At 44.4% G+C, this 19,085-nt stretch overlaps 1 protein-coding gene across 1 annotated transcript; it reads right to left on the bottom strand.

The window, feature by feature from the left end:
* Positions 1–10,484: 10,484 nt before the first annotated feature.
* On the bottom strand, positions 10,485–15,380 carry CNGA4 (cyclic nucleotide gated channel subunit alpha 4). Its single transcript, XM_045839631.1, has 6 exons — positions 15,319–15,380; positions 15,083–15,184; positions 14,782–14,888; positions 13,845–14,490; positions 12,751–13,100; positions 10,485–10,948 (listed from the first exon to the last, which is right to left on the bottom strand). Exons 1-6 carry the CDS (start codon positions 15,378–15,380, stop codon positions 10,485–10,487), a joined length of 1,731 nt encoding a protein of 576 aa, XP_045695587.1.
* Positions 15,381–19,085: the final 3,705 nt, after the last annotated feature.

The following is a 19,085-nucleotide window of genomic DNA, read 5'->3' as shown; positions in this document are numbered from 1 at the left end:
GTTCTGTCTACTGTAGACACAGTGGCCTTCCTTTAGTCCATTTTTTTGGATATATGTCCTCCAGTTATGTGGATTTTGCACAAGCTTTCCCTCCTTATCTAATTAACTCCCACTCATCCTTCCTATCTCAGCTCAAGGTCTCAGCATTTCTCAGGGATGTTTTCCTTCTGTGCTAGGCAGAATTATAAGAATGACCCTCAGTGACTCTCACTCTTGTATAATCTCCTTCCCTCGAGTGTGGCTAAAACCTGTGAATAAGATACTATTCCCAAGATTAAGTTATATCGCAAAAGGGATTTTGCAGATGTCATTAATGTTACTAATCAGTTGACTTCACAATAGAGAGATTATCCAAGTAGCCCTAACTAAATCACATGAATCTTTCACTCAAAATAAGCCAGCCTCCTACTTCATAGAGAAAATGGTAACTATCAGAAAGCAACTCCCACTAGCAAATCTATTCCATTTTAAACATGTTAAATTCCAGAGATTTATTAAACATCCAAGTAGGAATTCTGGTAGGAAGCTGAATATACAGGTTGCATAGGAAGTAATGCAAACTGCAGAATTAATGGAAATGTGTTGTACAAGAAGAAATGAGGAACCAGGTCAGAAGTCTGGAAAAGGCCATTATTTAAAGGCTAGATAGAGAAATACCCGCTTGCAAAAGAGACCAAGAGGAGCAGAGGAATGGAAGGAAAATAAGGGGGAAAAGGCATCATAAAAGTGAAAGGAGAAAGTGCTGAACTAATTCAAAAACTGTTCCTGCACCAGGACAATGAGGGCATAGAAATGTGCTCTGAATTTAGTGACCTGGAGACCTTTGACAGCTTTGGAAAAAAGTGCCGTTGTGGTGAGGTTGTAAGAGAGGTTAATTACTAGTGCAAAAATTCTGAGAAGGCAGGAAGCTATGGAACCCAGAGCACATGTGGAGGGTTCTAGATAGGAGTAGAGATTCAAATGTAAGTTAGTAGAAGAGAATAATTAGAGATGAAAATAAATCATGGCCAAACAGATAACAACTGTATTTCCTAGTTTTTTGGCAGCTAAGTGTGGCTTTATGACCATGTCCTGAACAGTGGTTGTGGGTGAAAGTAATAAATTCAGCTCCCAGATCAAGGTCTTGAAGGAGAGGAGTAGACTCTTTCTTCCTCATTGTCTTTTCTTGCAGATCTAATGTGGATGTGATGATAAGCCACCTTTCTTTAGTCATGCATTGAAGGTAATGCACTAAGGATGGCAGAGTGACAAGGTGGAAGGAACCTGGGTCTTCTATACTCTCAAGCCATTTTACCACCCTTGGTTCTCAAGTATGAAAAAGAAAGAAACTACAGTTTTAAGCCCCACAGTTCTTTTTGCCTCTTGTGTCATAGCAACTTGATCTGTATCCTAATTAAGATAGGACGTATGTAGATTTGGTGAGACAAAGCTGCAATCTGAGAGTTTCTATTTGGAGAGTTTCTCTGAGGTTGGAGATCTGGTTACATTGAATAGTGTGTGTGTATGTGTATAGTCTGTCCATAAAATATCCAGCCATGTACTATGAAAAATAGAGACATTTGTTGAAGAAGATACAAGATGCAAGAAACATTGTACATAGAACAAGGACACCTCAGTCTCCTTCAAAGCAGGCACCTTGGGAACTCACACAGTTCTCCCAACTGCAGCACATGTTCCTTTTGCTCTAGTAGTAGAAGCTGTGGAACAAATTTTGCCATGATGTGTTTCACGCCAACATCCTGCATCAAAATCTCAGACACAGTAGTTTTTATAATCTCCAAATCAACTTCCAGTTCTTCTACTGTGAGTCACTGATCTTTGTTGATTGCTGCTCATGCACATTCAATATTCTCAGATGTTCAGCTTGTTGTATGCCTTCTAAAACATGGATCACCTTCAAGATTCTCAAACATTTTTGAAGCATTTGTGTCATACTTTTATTTGTTTTGTATTCATTCTATCATCTCCAAAAACTTTCTGAATCATCCCAATAGTTTCTGTGGAGGAATATTCAAGCTTAATGCAAAATTTGATGCAGATTCATTGCTTTACTCACTCAGTAATTTTGAATGTGATGGCCACACAGTACACATGCTTATTCAACAGCATCTACTGCCTCCACTGACTAGTACAGTGAAGTCGTCATTGTTCACACATGCTCAATCCAGCCTAGTCTCCGTGGCTGCCAGGTTACATCAATGTCATGTAAACCATTCTCGTTATACTAACAATGGCTGGAATATAGATATGTGTATATATATATATGTATGTATATATATATATATATATATATATATATATATATGATTAAAAGTTTAGGAGTCAAGATAGTTTGAAACACTATATATAATGGGAAAGGGAGATGGAGACCAGAGGAAGGTAGTAAGATAATTAGGTAAATAAGAAGGTAGTAAGGTAATTAGGTGTTGAGGACCCACTGAAAAAGAATTTCTAGTGGTATGAGTTTTTCCAGCAGAGCTCAGATGGTCAGATGCAAGCATGGAGAATGTTGATGGTTCCAGTTCATCCAAAGTTGAGATTTTATTAGGTGGGTGGGATAGAAAAACAAAGGGACAAGGGTGAAATAATGGGCCATGAAATCTCAGCTGAACATGGAGAAGACAGAACAATGAAGTAGGTGACAAAGTCTAAAGTGAATTAATAAGTGGGCTTCAGAGGTGTGGAAGTTGCCAGCAGCAGGAAAGGGAAGAGTGAAGATCTGAGTGTCAAGGAGCAGGGGTCTATTGGGAGTGAAGAAGCAACACTGGTGAGTGCAGAGGGTCCTAGATCTATGTACACGGGCTGTGAGGGGATAAGAAGCCACTGCTCTCTGCACCATCTTTATAGGACTGCTGGTTATAGTCAACATGGGAGTTGGGAGAGTGTTTAAAGAAGTTGAAGATACAAGAGTTTGCTGATGTTAGAAAAGGAGTTTCAGAGGACAAACTCTTTTGAAAGGCTTTCCTTAACCCCACAGATCTAGGTTAGGTGCTTCTCCAGTACCTCACATGATGGTAATTCTTACAATTACAAGTTTTATACTTGTCCTTTTGCTGTTTATATTTCAAGGGCCTGCTTCTGGCCCTTTCTCCTACAGTTTCTCAAACCACTCTCACTACTTATTTTCTATCTTTTCTTTATGCTCAAGAAACCTTAAATTACTTATAGTTTCAAGGTGCATTCCATATTGTCCATTAGCCTTGTGCCTTGCTTATATTCTTCCCTCTAGCTAAAGGCAGATGGATGATAGGTGGTGAGGGCCAGGAGATGGTGGGCACAGATGGTTTCAAGAAGATGGTTTGTAAAGAGGGATCCCACCAAGTAATATAGGTACAGTGGAGAAATGGGATATACCATGAGCAGAGGAAGGAATGAAAATGCAGTGCTGACAAGGTCAGAATTTATTTCTCAAAATCAGGAAATCCTATCTATGCCAAGGATTAAGCCAGCATCCAGAGAGACTGGGATTGCTCAGGGCCAGGAAATGGGAACTATAGATCAAACTAAGGAGGGAACTGCAAAGTTAGTATGGGCAGCTAGAGGAGAGATGCCTGGACCCTTGTCTCAGAACAAGTTAGAGACCTAAGAGGTCAAGGAAGCAAGTGCAAGGTGTCCTGAAGCAGGGCCAGGCTCAGTCCTGCAGGAAGTTGCCTTTCTGACTCAAGACTTGACCTGCCAAGGTTGTCGGGTTTTTGTTTTTGTTTTGTTTTTGTGTTCCCTCCCTCCACCCCTCTGTTTTAGAAGTGGGTACCAGCCCACCTAGCTTGACAGCTTGACTCCTGTGGGTAGGACAATTTACCTTTTTCTCTGGAAGTCTCAATCACCCAGCTACTGCCCTACTGGCCCAACTGGCTCATGGTCCTTTCAATATTCTATATCACAACTGAGATAAGAGGGGAACATTTAAACAACACTTCAGTAAATGTTGAGCAGAAACAACTAAAGAGATGAGAATATAGTGCCTAATGCCCAACCAGATAACCTGCTTTACAAAGTACTGCTTATTCTAGGTAGCTTGCAGGTCCACAGAATAGCATTTTATGCAGGAACCCAGTGCTAACACATACAGTGGTGTGAAGGTCATGAAATAGGCTTTGTCTCCAGCATTCCTCATGCATGCGCACGTGCACACACACACACACACACACACACACTCATGTGCACACATAGTTGGGATCCAGTTTAGTAGGGAAACTAAGCCAGTTTAGTCCTTGAGGTGCTCACTCCTCCATTAGTTTAGCCCCTCACTCTGTGGCTGGTTAGGCTGCCTTCTCCCCACATCTTTCAAGGCCTTCTTTTCTTAGAATTTTTATGATGTGCAGATATCTTTCTGTGCTGAGCTCCTGCCCACGCACTCCTTGCCCACATGGGAGGCTTTTCTCTTGGGATAATTGAAAGAAGAAGGAGCATGCTGAGAAGACAGAAGGGGCTGAAGGAAGAGCAAGCAGGGATGTTGGGCAGAGAAAAAAAAACAGATGATAGCACAGGCTTTCCAGAGCCTGGAGCCTGTGCCGGGGAGAGCAGAGGGACATATACGGGCTGACCCCAATTAGATGGTTACAGTTGGCTTCAGATATAAGCTCTCACAGGTATGCCAAGAGATGCCTGGATCTTCCAGAGCAGGGCCTCACTTGTGGTCTAAAAAAGCCAGAGGGAGGCTCACTCAAGAAGTCATCCAGGGCTTCTGCAAACACATCCCTGTCATTAGCCTGTGGAGCGCTAGGGGACCCAGAACAGCAAGGCTGAAGACAACAGGCCAAGGTACTGAAACTGGAAAGGCAATGCCAGACACAAGGAAGGCCTGTGCCTTCTGGGTGAAAAACCACAAGGATTTTCAAGTCCTGAATGCTTGAGGCCATGAGATGGCGCTACCCCTAACAGGGCTGCCTCAGGCTCTGATTTGGCCAGACTTCCCCTGTAATGTCTCTTAGCACTACTACTGCTGCATTTTAGCCTTTCTTTAAAAATCTGAACAAGCCAAAACCACCATTTCCTCCTTAAGTTTCCTTTTTACCCTGGATAATTCTCCCAACTTTATAAGGCAATGCAATCCTGGGGCCTGGGAGTTAGCTGGGAGGAGAGAAGGAGGACCTGTGCACCCTCTGCCGGCCAGTTTTGGTGTTGCCAGAACTGCCCAGAAGCCTGAGGTCAAGTAGGGATAGACAACCTGTGCCAGGGCCCTCAAAGGCACAATTGCTGCTAGAGGGATACGAGTAATAACGGTCATAGCTACTATTCATCGTTAAGCAATTGCTATCTGCCTGGCACTCATACACAGTTTACATTTATTATCTTATTTGTATTTTAATTCTCCAAACATTTCTTTCAACAACACTGAAAGATTTTGTAGGAGACTGAGAATCCCCCAGCTAGTAAATGATATTTCAGAAAAAAAGCTGACTCTGATTGGCTCCCAGCACCCAATAGGCTCCAAGCTCTTTCCCATCCATTGTGCTTTTAGGCTAGCCTAATAGTCACCCTGACTTGGGCCATGACTGTGACTCCAGCTTGACTATTCATCTCTGATCCAAGCCTCGAGCCGAACCCCAGCTTCAGCCGGAAGCTAGAATCTACCCACTCTGCCTCCTGCTCCTGGCTCCTAGTATTTGCACCAGATCTCTCCTTTGGTTGAATAGCCCCTCTCCCTATGAATCAGATTTCTTCCAAGCTTGGTACTTTATTTTTATTTGTCTTGGAGGAAAGGAGGCTAGCAGTCAAAACCCCAGAAAAAAAGAATGAAGTGGGGAGGGCCCAAGAAGATCCTGTGGGGGAGTAGCTAATTGGGAACACAGAAGAGGAGTGTTCATCCTAATTCTTAGTTAGGCTGAGGTGTTGTGAGCTTTGTGACCCAAGGAGAAAAGTGGGTGAGATTCTAGGTCCTGTGGGAGGGAGAAGAGCTAGGCCAAAAGCAGCTGGGCTCTCAATAGGAGCTCCCTTGGACAGCTCTCGGTAACCCTGTAGGAATCTAGCACTGACTCCAAAACACCTCCTCCCACAACTGCACAAATGCAGTCAGGAGAGCAGGAATTGGCAGCTTTTGTCTAGAGCAGTGGGTGGTCCCTTGTCTTTGGCCGAAGCCCTGAGATCACACTTCAGCACACTGGGCAGGCTTGCTGGTGATTCACAAGCTTTGCTCTGCTTGACTGGCTCCTTCTCCCTGGTTACCACCGGTTACTGTCTGTAACAGTCATTCTCAAAAAGGAAGACAGCTTGCCTGGCTTGGCCTCAAGCTGAGGTAATCCCTTTCCTTATCTCCCTAAAAGAAACACTAAGACAGACCTAGGTTTCATTCCATGGCCTTTAAAATCCCTGTGATACTGGGCAAGGTATTTAATCGCTCAGAGCTGTGCTTTGATTTAAAAATGGGCTAATGATAGCATTTTTCTCACATAGTTGTAAGGATTGAGACAATACACTTAGACCAGGACCTAGCATAAAATGGACTCACAATAAATTGTACATAATATTTTTAGTTGCTCTATGAGCTTCAGTATTCTTATCTGGAAAAATGAGCATAATAATAATCATTTAAATTTCCTAATATTTTCTAAGAACCAAATGAGGTAATGTATGTATAGCAGTTATGAGTGATTCCATCCATAATAGTGTATAAAAAGTTTGTCTTTTTCTTTATTCTCTAAATCAACAATTCTCCTCTAAACTTTTAACCACTGATCTATAGAAGGTTTAATTCCATTTGTGCTTTGTGGCATTCTTTCCATTCTCTTTTTCCACATCTTAGTGTCTTGCAAAAGTCTCTGGGGGTTTTACTTTGGACAGACCATGGGGGTTATGCTGATGTGCATCTTATTCAAGCCTGCACTCCACCTGGGGGGTGCTGCTCTGAGGCCTCAGTGCCAGCTAGGACATGGTGACCTTTCTTCGGTTTCCAGAGACTCAACTCTTAGTGTTCCTTATTCTGGGATCCCTGTGGAAGTGGGGTCCAGGCTGCTTCCCTCTCCAGAAACCCCATGATAGGTACTAAAATTTTGGTTTCTAGTACCTTTGCCCTCTGGTGTTATTCCTGTGATTAAGCAACAAGAGATGTTGCTGATATAATTAAAGTTAATAACCAGCTTACTTTATAATTGGGATATTATCCTGGATTATCTAGATGGACCTAGTCATATAAGCCCTAAAAAGCAGAAATCCTTCTCAGCCTTCTAGTAGAAGAGAACAGAGATTTGGAAAATGAAAAAGATTTACTTGTCTTTGTTGTCTTGAGGGTGAAGGGAAGATGTGTCAAGGAAATCAATGACCTCGGTCCTGTATCCAAAAGGAATTGAATTCTTTCAACAGCTTGAGTGATCTTGGAAGAAGATTCTTTACCAGAGCCTCCAGAAAAGAGCCTGGCCCAGATGACACCTTGATTTTAGCCTTGGGAAGCCCTGAACAGAGGACCCAGTTGAGCCATACTGTGCAGGCTCACAGAACTGTGAGATAATAAATGGGTGATGTTTTAACCTGCTCAATTTGTGCCAATATATTACAGCAGCAAAGAAAACTAAATAATGCTCAAGAATCCCATTTCTTTTCTTAATCTTGGGGAGTCTATTGTCTCTGGGTTTAGAAGCTTCCGCTTCAATTCTAAGCCCTCATAGATAATTAGGTATAATTCAGTAAGTGAACTTTTGTGAAAACTTCAAATTCCTTTTAGCAAACAGAAGCTAGGGCATAGGAAATGCCTACTTATAATGCTGCAATTAAAAAAAAAAAACTAAGTCCAGGGCATATAAAGATTTAGGTACTTATAATGGGAAGAGTGATAAAATGAATCCAAATGAATATATCAGTCAAGTTTTCTGCCACATATATAAGTAATTAGCCTAGTGATTGATACATAGTAAGTAGTATTATTTGGAATAAAAATTTATTATTATTATTATTACTATTATTATTATCATTATCATTATTTTGGTTACTCCAGGAACTTAAACTTTGGGCTCCCTTTTACCCATCCTGACCTAACTCTATCCAGCTTAATCCCAAATGGTCAAAACATTGTTTTTCACACAGTGATGGAAATCTTTCCACAACTAGAAGACCCCAGCATGGAATTGCTGGTATTCAAGGTGACTTCTGGTATGGTGACTCTCAAATTATGAGGAACTTGGGACAGGTGTGCACCTTGTTGTATGTCAATGAAAGCTATTCTCAGCTTCCTAAATCCACCACCAAAATGGCCTTCATAACATACCCACCACATTCTAACTCAATGTGAGTTGAGGGCTAAGATGGTAGGAAAACCTTTTGAGAAATTGACACATATATTTCTCCAACATTGAGCCTCTATACACTTCGACTCTCCTCTCTTTGGCTACCAAATGTATATTTGTGTACCTACCATGTACCAGGTACAATTTTGGCCCTGAGGATCCATTGATGAACAAGATAGACCCAGTGCCAGCCCCTTGGAGCTCATATTTTGTGAGAAAGATATCACAAAGTGACCACATATGTTAAACTAATTTAATGGGCAATGCCCCTCATCATCTCTTCTGACATGCTGGCTTTAGTTACCTCCTCAGTCCCTATGGCTGTTTGAGAAAGTGTTGTTCTGCGTCCTTTGTGTCTGAGTGCATCTGTGTCACCTGCATCCACTACATCCAAAGGGTTGGTTAGCTTTGAAGACACCAACAGCTCTGGGGTGTTGTCCTCAGGACCACACATCAGCCCCTGTGCTACACACATCCTGCCCTCCCAGCACTGAGTGGTCCCCTCTACATTCTCTCGTATCACCTATAATAATCATTCTTGATATTTGGTAGTTGGTAGTTTGACATCTTGAAATCATGGGCCAAACTAATGACCAAAGTTATTTATATCTCTCCCCTAGTTTAGCTTTTATAGGTGCTTGAAAATCATATTATGAACCCTCCAACCACAAACCTCACGATCTGTGTTTTGCTTCCTGCCTAACAGGAGATATTCCCACCAAAAAACTTCATCAGTGTAGTAATGAAGATGTTTTTTGCCCATGATTTCCCTTCACACCTCCTGTCTCCTGACTAACCCTGATTCTTCAGTGTGTGGTCCTGCATGGTGCAGTGTGCCCCTCCTCTTGGGAATTGTAAGTAATAAATTTTTCTTTCAATGGCATTGACCATGCTGTGTCATTACTCGGTCATATTGATAAATTAAGTCCCAGGCACATGTCAGAATACCAACTGGCCCAGCTCAGACACAGACTGGCCAGGCCTTGGAGAAGCTACGGTTGTGACTAGGGTGAGTGTGATTCAGAGATGACATCAGACTCCTCCTCACAGACCCCATAACACCTTCTCTGCCCAAACCTGCAGACCTTCCAAGTATGACAAAACCCTCCAAACACTCATCTCCAGTTGTTTCCAACCATGACATTCCACTCCATCTAGTCTCTATTTTTCATCCTATGTTTTGGAACACTGTATAGAGAATTAGGGGTGGGTGTCTGCCAGCATCAAGGTCAGCTCCAGCAACTGGCATGGTAGGTCAGGGTCAGGTGAGTGGTCCTGGGAATTAGTTTCCCCTTGGCAATAGTCCTAAATGCAGGGTAGCCCTGACCCCAGGCTCCAGGGTGGGGTCAGAGGAGGGAGAAAGGAGCAGACATATCTGCTGGAGCCCACTAAGCTAGATCAAACCCCACATAGCTCAAAAGGTTGAGGATATACACTCTGCTATGAGATGTAGTGGTCAGTGTGTGTATGTGAATATACCTATGGATGCATGTACACACTACAGCAAGGTGCTGTACCAGCCTGCTTCACCTTGGCTCCGTACTGATTCTCAGTCCATCAGGTACCCCAGCCCCTTTGAGTCCAACCACCAGTTACTACACAGCCCATGCCCATTACCCTGTGACTCAGAATTCAGAGAGAACTCCTCCTGCCCACTATTAAAGCCAATAGCCTTTTCCAGTCAGCCCTGTAAATGCTTAGTGAGGAGGCAAATACTTTATTGAAGTGCAACTTGTAGGGTACACTTGTGACCCCATATGGGTGGCATTCAAAAGATATCTTGGAACAAGAGGGTTCTCGGTATACTTTTGTGTATTTACAAATGTGTGCACACCTGTGGAGGGTACCTGTGTGTTTACTGGTATATGGTTGTCTGTATACATTTATTTTTGAGGTACAGGACTGAATATGTACATATGTATATATATATATATATATGCATATATATGTACATATCATGTGGGTATAAAACATATCTATGTTTGTGAGAAAGCATGTATGCTCTGAGAATGGAAACTCCAGAGCATGTTATATGGAATGCACACTCTCAGTATGTGTAATTGTAGTATGTGTGCATGGGTGTGTGGGTGTGTTGGTGAGCAGGGGATGAACATGTACTATGCTCCTACATCTCCAAGTGGGCATCTGCAGACCTAGTTCACTCCCATCTCTGTAACCTAGCAGATAGGATGGCAGAGTTTCTATAGGCAGGCTTTCTTATAACTCTGGATTCACTTGGAGGTGGGGGTCCTAGGTATAGGGCTGGTATCACTCTGGGCCTGGGAGTCCCTCCTGGACAGCTCTGCTCTCCCCATCCTTAAAAGTGTCCCCCCGCCCAGGCTCGCCTTCATCATCTGCCTCAACCTGTTCCTCAGGCATTGGCCACTCTCGAGTATGCCACTCCAGCCGTTCGATGCGATAAGCGATCTTGAGTGCGCTGGACTCCAGCTCAGCCAGGAGGCGAGCGAACTTGGTCTGTAGATCATCAAGTTGTTGGTCAAGGCCTTGCAGCCGGGACTCTGTGGCCTCCTGTAGGGCGATCTCAGCTGCCTCAGCATTTACATCAAGCTTGTTCATTTTGAGCAGGATATCACGGCCCTTTTCCTCCATCACAGTCTGGGCCTTTGGATACTCGCTCAGCACTTCACGCAGGTCTTCCTTGCTCAGGCAAAATAGGTCTGAATAACCTAGACTCTTGATGTTGGCTGTGCGGCGGTTCCCAGACATATTTCCTGTGGCACAGGGGCAGACCGATGGGACGATAATTAGTCAGAGTGAATGTGAGGGGACATTTCACTCCTGAACAAGGACACCCACTCCATATTTGTGCTTCTGAGCCCCTCTTCTTTTTTAGCAATTCTTTCATTCAGTAATTTACTAGGGACTAAACCTATGCTGGGAGGGTATTAGTGACCTGCCTCCAAGAAGTCACAGTCTAGAAGAGACAGGCATTTAATTGGATAGTCGCATAACAGTATCACCGGTACAGTGTGGACATATGCATCTGGTTCAGTGAGACGACAGGAAAAGAGCTCCTAACTGTAAGGCAGAGAATTTAGGGAATCCTGGAGGAAGTGATGCCTGATTAAAGGGGAGGTAACTAGGGAAAAGGGGGTTGGAGCAGCTACATGGAGGGAGGAACATGAACTGAGGGATGGAGGTAGGAAAGAGTTCAATTGGAGCAGAAAACAGAATGCAGTCCAGAGTTGCTGAAGTGCAGGGTGTCTGGACAGTGGAAAGAGGAGGGGACAGCCAGGTCACACCAGGTCTTGTTAGCCATGGCAAGGCATTCAGGCCTTATGTTGAGGGCAGTGGAAAACTACTGAAATATTCTAAGTAGGAAAGCTGTATGGCATCATTAGCATTGGAAGATATTGGTGGGGGGCGGTTGGGTGGGAAGATAGGTTAGGCCAAGTAATCCAAAGTCTCAAAGCTAGAAGAGGCAAGAGAGCTGCATGCCAGGTACTACTTTGGGTGCCTAACCAATACAGCTCATTTAGTCCTCACAGAAATTTTTGGTTTTTTAAGAGGCCTAAGAAAGGGAGGTGACTTGTCCAACATCAGATGGACAGCAGCTGACTGCATACATGATGCATAGCTTGAGGGGGCCTTTGGAGGACACACATGAGGCCTTCAGGACAACTGAAGAATGGGACCCTCAGGCTGAGAAAGCATCTAGCCTCATCAGTGACAGTGCTCACTCCCTTTTCAGGTTCTCCCATCTTCCACCTCCTGTGGTCTCAGTGTCTGCCTGTGATTAGGCATAACAACTCCCACTGCACAGGTTGACAAGAGGAATAGATGAGCCAATATACAGCATGTAGCCTCGATTGGAGTTGATGTTCAGCAAATGGGAATTTCTCTGACTAATCCCATAGAAACAGACAACAGGGTGGTGATGGCCAGAAGGAAGGAGGTCAAAGGGGGGAGGGGGAGGGTGGGCAAAGGGGGAGAGAATGGGGACATCTGTAATAGTGTAAACAATAAAAGTAAAGTAAAAAAAATGGGAATTTCTTTGTTTCCATTTGACTGTGAGAAAGTTGTTCTTTGTACTGACCCCAAGTATGTATACTTAATACCTGTGTGACCTTAGACAAGTTCCTTAACCTCTCTGTGCTCTTATCTTTAAAATGCAGGTAATAGTACCTACCTTAGAGTTGCTGTGAAAATTGAATGAGTTGGTAAATGTGAGCACTTGAAACAGGGCATATAATCAGCATGCAGTAAGTATTGTTACTAGTGTTATTGTCATCATCTCTGCTGCTTCCTACTGGTGCTTCAGGTCAACATCCACAGAGCAACTCTCCTCTCTCTTTCAAGGACCCACTGTACTCACTGATCTTGGCTCAGCTGCTTCTCAGGGAACAGATTCTCTATGTTCTAATTCTGTCCTGAACCCTGTAGTGATTCAGGCAAAGGCCATGTGTCCTTAGATCTGTAGGATCTGAAGTACCATCTGGTCTCAGGACTGTGCTCTAATGTCTCCATCCCCCTCCCCTAGCCCTGTCTTAAGAACAAATGCTGGGGCACCCACCTTTGATGTTGATGATGCTGATCTCCCCAAAGTAGAGGCCTGCCCCAAGCACGGCATACTGTGTGACACCATCATCTGCCACCACAGCCAGCTGACCCTCACGGATGATGTACATCTCTCGACCAATGTCTCCCTTGCGGCACACATATTCTCCTGGTGAGTAGGTCTGGGGCTGCAGCTTCAGCACAAGCTCCTCCAGCAGGCTAGCCTCACAGTTCTGGAAGATCTGCACCCGGCTAAGAGTAGACAGGTGCACAGACACAGCCACTTCTGCTCGCAAGCGCTCTGGCAAGTGCTGTAAGATGGCCACCTCATTGGTCATCTTCTTGTTGATCTGCAGGTGTTGGTACCTGGAGACAAGGGAAGCACCAGTTCTTCACCAGCCTCTCATGTGCCACCCTCCATCCCTTCCTCCAGGGCTCAGCTCAGCTTCAGCCAAGAGCCCAATCACACTGAGATCTCCCAGGGGTCATGGGAATACTTGACAGTTGGCTGATGAATATCTTCAGTCTGCAGTCTCTTTTGTTGGTCACAGATATGTTTTGACCTTTTCTCCCTCACCCAGGGCCTGGAAGCCTCCACCACAGGCAATGAATGCGATGCCATTTACCTCCTGTCAGTTTATGCCCCACCCACCAGTCAGTGATGTCTTGTACCGTCCAACTGATATCCACTTCAATCACCAAGCCCCATCTTCTCTAGAGTTTTCTGCTTTAGTTGGTGACACTTCCCTTTGTTCAGTCCACAGTGTAGACACCATAACATAGTCAACCATGTTGTTTTTGGCCATCCCCTGGGGGGTTTTTCTCTTCTCCCTTACACTTCCCAGGGCCTTCTGAGCCATACCAGGCAGTGGCAGTTCCCATTGTCTAGATTATCTTTCCTTGTGCATAAGTTCTTCTCCTCATTAGCCTGACCACACCCCCCAATAAGTCCAGATCCAGTTAGTAGATGACACCCTCACCCCTGCCCCCCAGTGAATGCCACATCCGGATTGCCTTCCTGGCCCACCAGGTATTAAGAACTCAGCCACCTGCCTCAGATTCTATTCAGTACACCTCTCCCTCACCAGTCTGGATCCCCAGCATCCTCACCAGTCAATAACTCGCCGCTCCAGCCGGCGGTTGACATGCTGCAGCTTCATGTACTTCTTTACCAGAGCATGGTCAGGGTAGAAAGCTGCATCTGCAGTGTTCATGTTGTAGATGACAGAGCTCATGCTCCCCATGATGGTGGCAAAACCCATGACGGCCAGCAGGAAGTCACCCACCATAAAGAGGTACTCCTCCTCCTGCTCCGGCAGTGGTGTATCGCCCACAGTAGTCAGGATCAGTGTGGAGAAATAAAAGCTATAGAGGTACTGGCGCCTTAGGCGCTCAAAGCCAGGTTGTGCAGGGTCTGGGTACACCCAGGCATCACGCCCGAAGCCCAGGTATCGGGACAGGGCAAAGTAGAGGCAGCTGTTCCAGTGGATGACCACAAAAATGTAGAGCATTAGTTTGGCGATACGAAAGGCATTGGGGTAAGCTGTGCGGGTCTCAGTGCGGTCAAAGGCTTCAAAGAGGCGGGATACACGCAAAAACCGGTTCAGCCTCAAGGTGGGTGTGTGTGGGCCCAGTCGCACGTAAGCAATGTCCGTGGGCACCAGGGAAGCCAGGTCTAAGCAAAAGCTCCAGGTGCGAATGTAGCGACTCGAAATCCTACCCTTGTCCACCACTAGGATGCCCTGTTCCAAGAATCCTGGTGGGAGGAAGAGAAGGAGGAGGTGGGGTCAGGGGTGGGGGTGAGTCTGGACACTGGCCTGATCTAATAATAAGGGCAAGGGTAGGCACACCAGGGTAGGCCAGGGAGACAGTCACAGGAGAGGGTGGGAGCAGCTATTACCTTGCTCCAGGGTTTCTGGTATGCATAAGGGATACTGTCAAGCATAGAGGAATGTGAAGGTGCTATAAGAATGGGGTAATTTCCTTGGTACTAAGAAGCTTTAAGAAGGGAACTTAGAATAGAGGGTCAGTCCTGGGATTCACTAACCGGTGTGAAAGTGCACCACAATGTCCAGTAGGTATAGCAGGTCACTCGTGTAGTCCAGCACTAACCAGGCCACCAGATAACCATGTTGCAAGTCTGGAAAGCAGGCTCTGCATGGTGGAGACAGAAGGGATTGGCTTATGGGCACCCCTCGTGTGTGTCAGGTAGTCTCCCCAAGCCACTCAGCCCTCCCCACTGGGTTCTCACTTAGGCCCCACCCCTCCCAAAGATCCCACCCCTTTCATGACCCCTACTTTTTTGCCCTTGTCTCCGCTAAAGCCCTTCCCTTAGATTCCTGCCAAACCTGCACACGATGATGATGAGGTTATACATTACTGGGAAGACCATCGTGTTGAGCCACCAGTAGTAGTAATCCCCAGATGGGTCCAGGACAGGCAGCGTTTTCCTGTGGACAAGAGGGGAAGTCCTGTTTCATTTATTCATCATTCCATGTGAAGGTTGTAACTTGGGGCACCAAAAAGAATCAGGCTCCATCTAGTGATGCAAACAGATTTCACACAGGATAACAGGTTCTCTCACCTGGACTTGGATGGCGCAGAGGGGCTGGATTCTGTTGTCTTCACTTTGCTGTCTTGGCTCATGTTTCTGTGACCTGATGCCTAGGTGTGAGATATCCAGGGCCCCTGCTGGTAGGCAGCTTCAGGAGATGGGGGCTAGTGCCTGCCTGCCTGCCTGGAAGAGGCAGCCCTTAGTTTCCAGCTGATACTCCTCTGTCTTTGGCTTGTGGAGCTCTTAGCAACACAACCAGGGCTAGCTCTACTGAAGGGGTGGAGGCAGTGTGGCTCTAGCATCCCGCCCTGTCTCCCAGGGCCTGAGTTTATATCTGCTTAGCTAAACATCTCTAATGAGTTCCCTGGAGAAGGTGAGGGTACATGCCTCAGAGATAAGGCTGAGCCTTTTCTCTACCTACCACATCCCCCAAGCTGGACTACATAGGGGCCTTCTAGTCAGAAGACCTTGGTGATAGTATAGACTCAGGCATCCATTCTCTTTTACTTTGTGCAAGTTCCTTGTTTGGGCCTCATTAGTTGTTTATTCAACAACTATTTACGGAATGGCTCATTTGTGTTTGGTGCTGAATTCTCCAGGGACAAATGCCTGTCACATCAGATGTGAGCTCTGCTTTTATTATCTGTACCCTACCTTATAACCATACCCACCTTACCTAATTCCTGCTGGATGAGTGTGATGGGGGCCATCCGGTGGTGTTTTGCCCCATTCCCTTCTTGTTACCTCTAGTACCTGATCCCACCAGCTATTTCATGTGTTTTCTAGATCCTCCAGCTCTTTCATTTCCCTTTCTGTGAATATGCTTACATCTTTCCCATACCAAAACAAACAAAGAAAAACCTAAAACTTCTCCCTTAACTTGATGTCCCTTTCAACACTATGATCTTTTTTCAGTCAAAACAGGTCATAATGAAAACATCTGCTATGTGCCAGGTTAATATTAAACTAAGTATTGGGGACAAATGATGAATGAGAAGCACTCCTTGCTTCTAGAAACTCATAGTCTGGTAGGGGAGACAGTTGGGTAGGTAGGTAATGACACATCTATCTGTCTGATGGGTACTCTATTAGGTAGCTTTTAGAGGGCCATTGCAGTACATAGGAAGGCTCCCAACTGAGCCTGGGTGCTGCAGAATGAATAGGAGTTAGTTAGGTACAGAGATGGAAGGATGAAGAGCACGAGAGGCAAAGTGCATAGAGTGTGCAAAGGCACAGAAACTTCGAAAAGCTTGGGTGACTGGGGGAACATCAGTTGGTTTTTGTAGAGAACCTGAGGGGCCAGTAGTGAGAGATGAAGCTGAATGGTGAGTAGAGGCTAGCTCAGAGAGAGCTCTGTCAGCCATGTTATAAACCTAGGATTTCATCTAAAGTCATTGGGGAATCTGTGAAGTGTTCTCTACAGTTAAGTAATGTGATCAGGTCTGTGTTTTTGAAGTGTTTCTTGTAAGAAATATCTCTAGTTCCCCAACATTTTATTTTAGTTTTTTGAAATATCCTTTTCCCATGGCTTCTGTGACACCATAGTTTCTTGCTTTTCTTTATTTCTTCATAGTTTCTTCCATCAGCCTCTCTGCCAATTCTTGTGTTAGTATTTTTTTAGAACTCTTTCCCGGGCCTTTCTTCTTTTCATCCTCGCAACTCTCTCAGGCCCATCTTGGTCACCCATAAGATTTCCTTCACCACATAATGAGTTCCAAGAACTCTCTCTTAGCTGCAGACCTATCTATACCACTAACTGCTCATTGACTGTCCCTGCTGGGATAGACCACAGTCACCTTCCACACGTTGAATCTATAACTGAGTTCATTATCTTCTCCATTGGCTTTTTCTCTTATAATTTCTATCTCTGGTCTTTCAGCCAAAACACCTAGCACCAGTACTTATTATTACTATCATTGTTGTTATTGTATGATATTTTGGCAGTTTTTAAAAACTACCAAAAATCCTAGTTCTTTTGGAATGTTTGGAAGCTCCCTTTCAGGACGACTTCTCTTGGAAATTAGTTACGCTGTTGTGATTGTTTCCAAGCCACAAGGAGCAGTCAGTCATGTGTCTGTGCTTTGTTTGACACACCCAGCTGAGCTCAACCTTTGAGTTGTCTCAGCCCAGGTATCAAACATGTGAATGAAGAAGCCTCCATATGATTCCAGTCCCTAGCCTCAAGTCACCCCCAGGAATTTGAACTTCCTAGATATCGTAGAACAGACATGTCATTCCTGCTGTGTGACATATACAGACTGTCTGAGCATGATAAAATGGCTATTGTTTTATACCACTGAGTTTGCGATGGTTTGCTACATAGCATAGTAATCATAATGAATATGCATATAGAAAAGTACACATTTCCTAAGTATACAGTTTGATGAACTTGGCAAACATGAACACACCCATGTAACCAGCACTCAAATCAAGAGTCTCACTCTATTTCCAGTCAATGCTTTTCCAATGGTAATCACTCTCCTGACTTCGAATACCACAGTTTAGTTTTGGCTGTGTTTAAACTTATATAAATTAAGCATCAGTTTTTGATTCTTCCTTTTATTTTCCCTTTTCATCCAATCATCAAGTCCTAGTGACCTACCTTCTAATGTCCACATGTCTATTTCTCTGCATCCTTACTACTCAAATTTGGACGTTACCACTCTGACCATGGATAAAATTCTTTCACAGTTCTCTAACAAGGATAAAATCTAAACTTCTTAACATGGCCTACAAAGTTCTCTAGTATCTGACCTCTGTCCATGTCTTCAGCCTCATCTCACAGTGATTCCTTTACATGTTCCTTAGGCTCCAGACATGCTGTAACTGATTGTAATTCCTAGGGCACCCTTGACATGTTGTCCATTCTTCCTTGCCAAGGTATGTGCTGATTCTTTGAATTGAAACTTCCATTTCTTTAAAAATACTTTTTATTTTCAACCAATTTTAGGATTACAGAAAAGTTACAAAAATAGCACAAAAAAATCTTGTAAACTTCTTACGCACATTCCTGTTATCATCTTATATAACCAGAGTACAATGATCAAAACCAAGGAATTAACATTGATACAATACTTTCAACTAAACTACAGACCCTATCTGAAACTTTCATATCTCTTAGTTTATTTTAGTCTTGTTTTACAAGACTGCTCAGACATCATCTCCTTCTGGAAGGCTTCCCTAAGTCCCTGCGCCCTTCTTGTCTCTCAGCCTCTAGACACAAATCACACTACGTGCTATTCTTCCATAGCACTTAACTACATTATGTTGCAATTGTTTGGTTAAAGGGCTGAAGTCCTGGAGGGCCTAGGCCTGTCCTAATCAATCTGGAATCTCACTTGACATAGAGGCGTTTATTCCAGTTTTTTTTTTTTCTAAAGATTTTATTTATTTTTAGAGAGGGAAGGGGAGGAGATAGAGAGAGAGAAATATCAATGTGCGGTTGCTGGGGGTTATAGCCTGCAACCCAGGCATGTACCCTGGCTGGGAATCGAACCTACAACAGTTTGGTTCGCAGCCTGCGCTCAATCCACTGAGCTACGCCAGCCAGGGCCTTTTTTTTTAAAAAAAAAAAATTATTTTAATCATTGTTCAAGTACAGTTTTCTCCCTTTTACTCCCAAATTCCAGGTTCTTGAGTGCAGGTGTTGAGTAGCTGAAAGGAGCGGTCAGAGTCCAGAGGTACTACCCAAGCCATACACACAGTTGGAACAAAGCTGACCTGAACTGTTAGCAATCAGCCCTCTCAGGGACCCCGCTTTACAACAGGCACCGCTCACCTGCTGACACCTCTACTCT

Source organism: Phyllostomus hastatus, unplaced genomic scaffold (assembly GCF_019186645.2).
Source record: "Phyllostomus hastatus isolate PE091 unplaced genomic scaffold, TTU_PhHast_1.1 phas_contig_304, whole genome shotgun sequence".
NCBI classification, from domain to species: Eukaryota; Metazoa; Chordata; class Mammalia; order Chiroptera; family Phyllostomidae; genus Phyllostomus; species Phyllostomus hastatus.
Note: the sequence above shows the minus strand (reverse complement) of the source record. Positions and strands in the feature narration are given on the sequence as shown.